Source organism: Diachasma alloeum, unplaced genomic scaffold (genome assembly GCF_001412515.2).
Source record: "Diachasma alloeum isolate Michigan unplaced genomic scaffold, Dall2.0 Dall_scaffold_66338, whole genome shotgun sequence".
In the NCBI taxonomy this organism is placed as follows: domain Eukaryota; kingdom Metazoa; phylum Arthropoda; class Insecta; order Hymenoptera; family Braconidae; genus Diachasma; species Diachasma alloeum.
The window spans coordinates 593-3,312 of record NW_021683459.1 but is presented as its reverse complement, the minus strand read 5'-3'; the positions used below and the strand labels follow the sequence as shown (position 1 = coordinate 3,312).

General features: G+C 37.3%; 1 protein-coding gene across 1 annotated transcript; it reads right to left on the bottom strand.

Moving 5' to 3' along the window:
* Positions 1–664: 664 nt before the first annotated feature.
* On the bottom strand, positions 665–1,995 carry LOC107047542 (the record flags this gene model as incomplete). The annotated part of the gene is made up of 2 exons (XM_015270318.1): positions 665–1,246; positions 1,584–1,995. Coding segments are annotated over 2 exons (624 nt in total), but the record flags the coding sequence as incomplete, so codon positions are not given.
* Between the last annotated feature and the right edge of the window lie 725 nt (positions 1,996–2,720).

Sequence of the window (2,720 nt, the reverse complement as noted above, 5' to 3'; positions counted from 1 at the left end):
ACCTCTGTTTGCTGTTCCATAATCGAGAAATAGTCCACTCTGCGTACCGCTCAGAGCAGCGTATCCATTGAGGCTATCGTAATTCTTCCCATTGCCCCTCTTAGACCAAGCACAATCGAAGGACAGCATCAGCCTCACGATGAATGTTATTACGGTGAATATTCTTGACTCTTTCCACCTAGCAGATGGTTTCTTAGGTTGACTCCTGGGCTGTTCTGTGACTTCAGGCGGTGGAATTGATGATGGAATATTCTGAGCAACTTGAGTTGTATCTGTGTCTTCATCTAATCCTAAATTATGAATAATGTGTCAGTTAATTGACATAAAGCCCAGTGATCGTAATTTACCTGCATCCTCTTCATCTGAATCAGTCTCTTTGCCTACCCTTGAATTAGAGGAAGATGCTACGTTGAGAATTATGAAGTTCTTACGATACTGAGGAGGCCTGTAAGGTTCACACACATGCTAGTTCTCAAACCTTATAAATTTTATAAAAAAACAAAACATTTTCAGAACAGATTTCGATTTTTTATTTTTCTTGATTAATTCATTCAAACTAATCGATTACAATTGTGCTCTGTCATTGAATATCCAGATTTATTCTTATAATGGAACTCTAGACTTATAAATTAAGTTGAATAATTGGAGAAATCGTTCGGTTTATAAGTATAAATGACATAAAAAAATCGATTGATGAGTAATAAATCTCTGTACAGGAGAGTTGATCAATTAGCTCAATAGAGCATTGAAACTAAAAAGCAAGAGGGGAAAAAAAACAAAGAAAAAAATGTAAAAAAAATCACAAAATAAGTGATGGAGAAAATCTATTCACATAATCACTGCTGGATTATCAATTCATTAGAATCAAATCTCGTCATGAAATAGTCAAATGATTGGTCCAAAAAGGCACAAAATATCACACTGAAGAACCAGGAGAAAGAGGAAATAAAAAATGAAATAAAATCGGATAAAAATTGAAAAATCTGAGAAAAATAGATGAATAAAAAAAATGCAACACATTGCGTCGTTCGTGCTTACACCATCTTTTCGATTTCTTCAACATTCTTAATAGTTAATTCTCTCTCTATTTTCGCTGCTCCGTCGCAGCTTTCTTTAGCAGTTGCTTCCACTACGGGTCCTACTCTCCTCTCGTAATCTTTATGGGTATTCCAATTCAGTGTAGGTATCCTCGCACATGCCAATAACTTATTCAACCCCTGGTTACCAATGCCAACGTGAAGACAAGCTGGGAAAGAAATTTTAATTATGTAATCATAAATATTCGAACGTCAGTATCGAAACTGTAAAACGGTCCAAGTCGATTTTGACTATTGAACAGTTTTCATCTCTCTTTGAATATCTCTCTTTGAATATCTCCGAATCCAAGGGAGATGGCAAAATTTTTATCGGAACCTTTATTGTAGAGGAAATTAAGAGCTACAAAAAAGGTAGTTACAAAAATTTCGCTATTTCCCCTAGATTCGGAGATATTTCTCACAATCGCAGCTGACAGCTGAATCGACTTGAATCGTTTCACCAATTCGTTACTGATAATTATAATGAAAGGGAAGAACACTGGATACCCATAGCCATTTGATAGTTGATCTCAAAAAATTTTCGGTTGGAACCCTCTTCATCGTCCACGCATTGACTAGTAGGCACAGGCTTCAAAAACAGACAGTGTACACATCTGATGTTTAAATGTGAACCCAAACCACGTTTGATTTCTTTTTCCATGTTCTTCAACGATAAGGGATTTTTATACTTGGGACATTCAAGCTCATTAGCCAACAATGTCAAGTCGACAATTCGATTTCTAACAATTACTGGTGGATTGTCATCACTTGTCTCCACCTCCGGTTCGCCCACTGTTCTCCCTTGATTGGCTTTTCCCAATTTTTCAGCTGCGATTTTCCGGTCTCGTGATTTCTTTTTGATGAATTTTCCTTTGTGCCGCGTTCTTGACGAATCCTCTGAATTTTCCACGTCGTTGTATATTTATTTATTTGTCAACGTTATCCGAAACACACGAACAGGTTAACCTTTCTAAAATAACGTGTTGTTTACTCCAGTTCACACCGTCGATGCATATACTATAGAGTTCACAGTACACTATGGAGTTTTATCGGGACACAAGAATACCAACTGCGTCGAACAGAAATGCGCGGTTGTCAAACCACGCGTGATAATTTTTATTTGTTAGAAAATTGATATACATTATATTTCGGAATGAAAACGATTGGGGATTAATTGATTATGAGTTATACATGCACAGGAACCCACTCGACGAGATTTCATGACACGCATGAAGCATTCGTCATTTCATTTTTTTTTTTCTAATGATGCAGCGGAGTGTCGGAACCTTTGATATTTTCCCCCACTCCATAGCCCCAGAACTTACTGCGGAAGTTCCTTAAAGATCGTTAAAGCATCGTATTTCCTTGTGACTCTTGTGTTCCTTTGCTCCTCGCTCCTTTGACGTTGGACCTTCGTGGAAAATGACCATTGAAACATTCAAACGTCATAACACTTCATTATTCCTTTGTGACTCTCGTGACATTTGACCCTCGTAAAATTTGACCATCCCCGTATGACTCTTGTGTCGGGTCACTCTCGTGAAATTTGATCGTCTCTTTGTGATCCTTGTGCCGTTTCCATCCCGTGAAATTTGACCAACAAAAAAAAACAAAAATTCTAAGAGAATTCGAATTTAGAGAGAA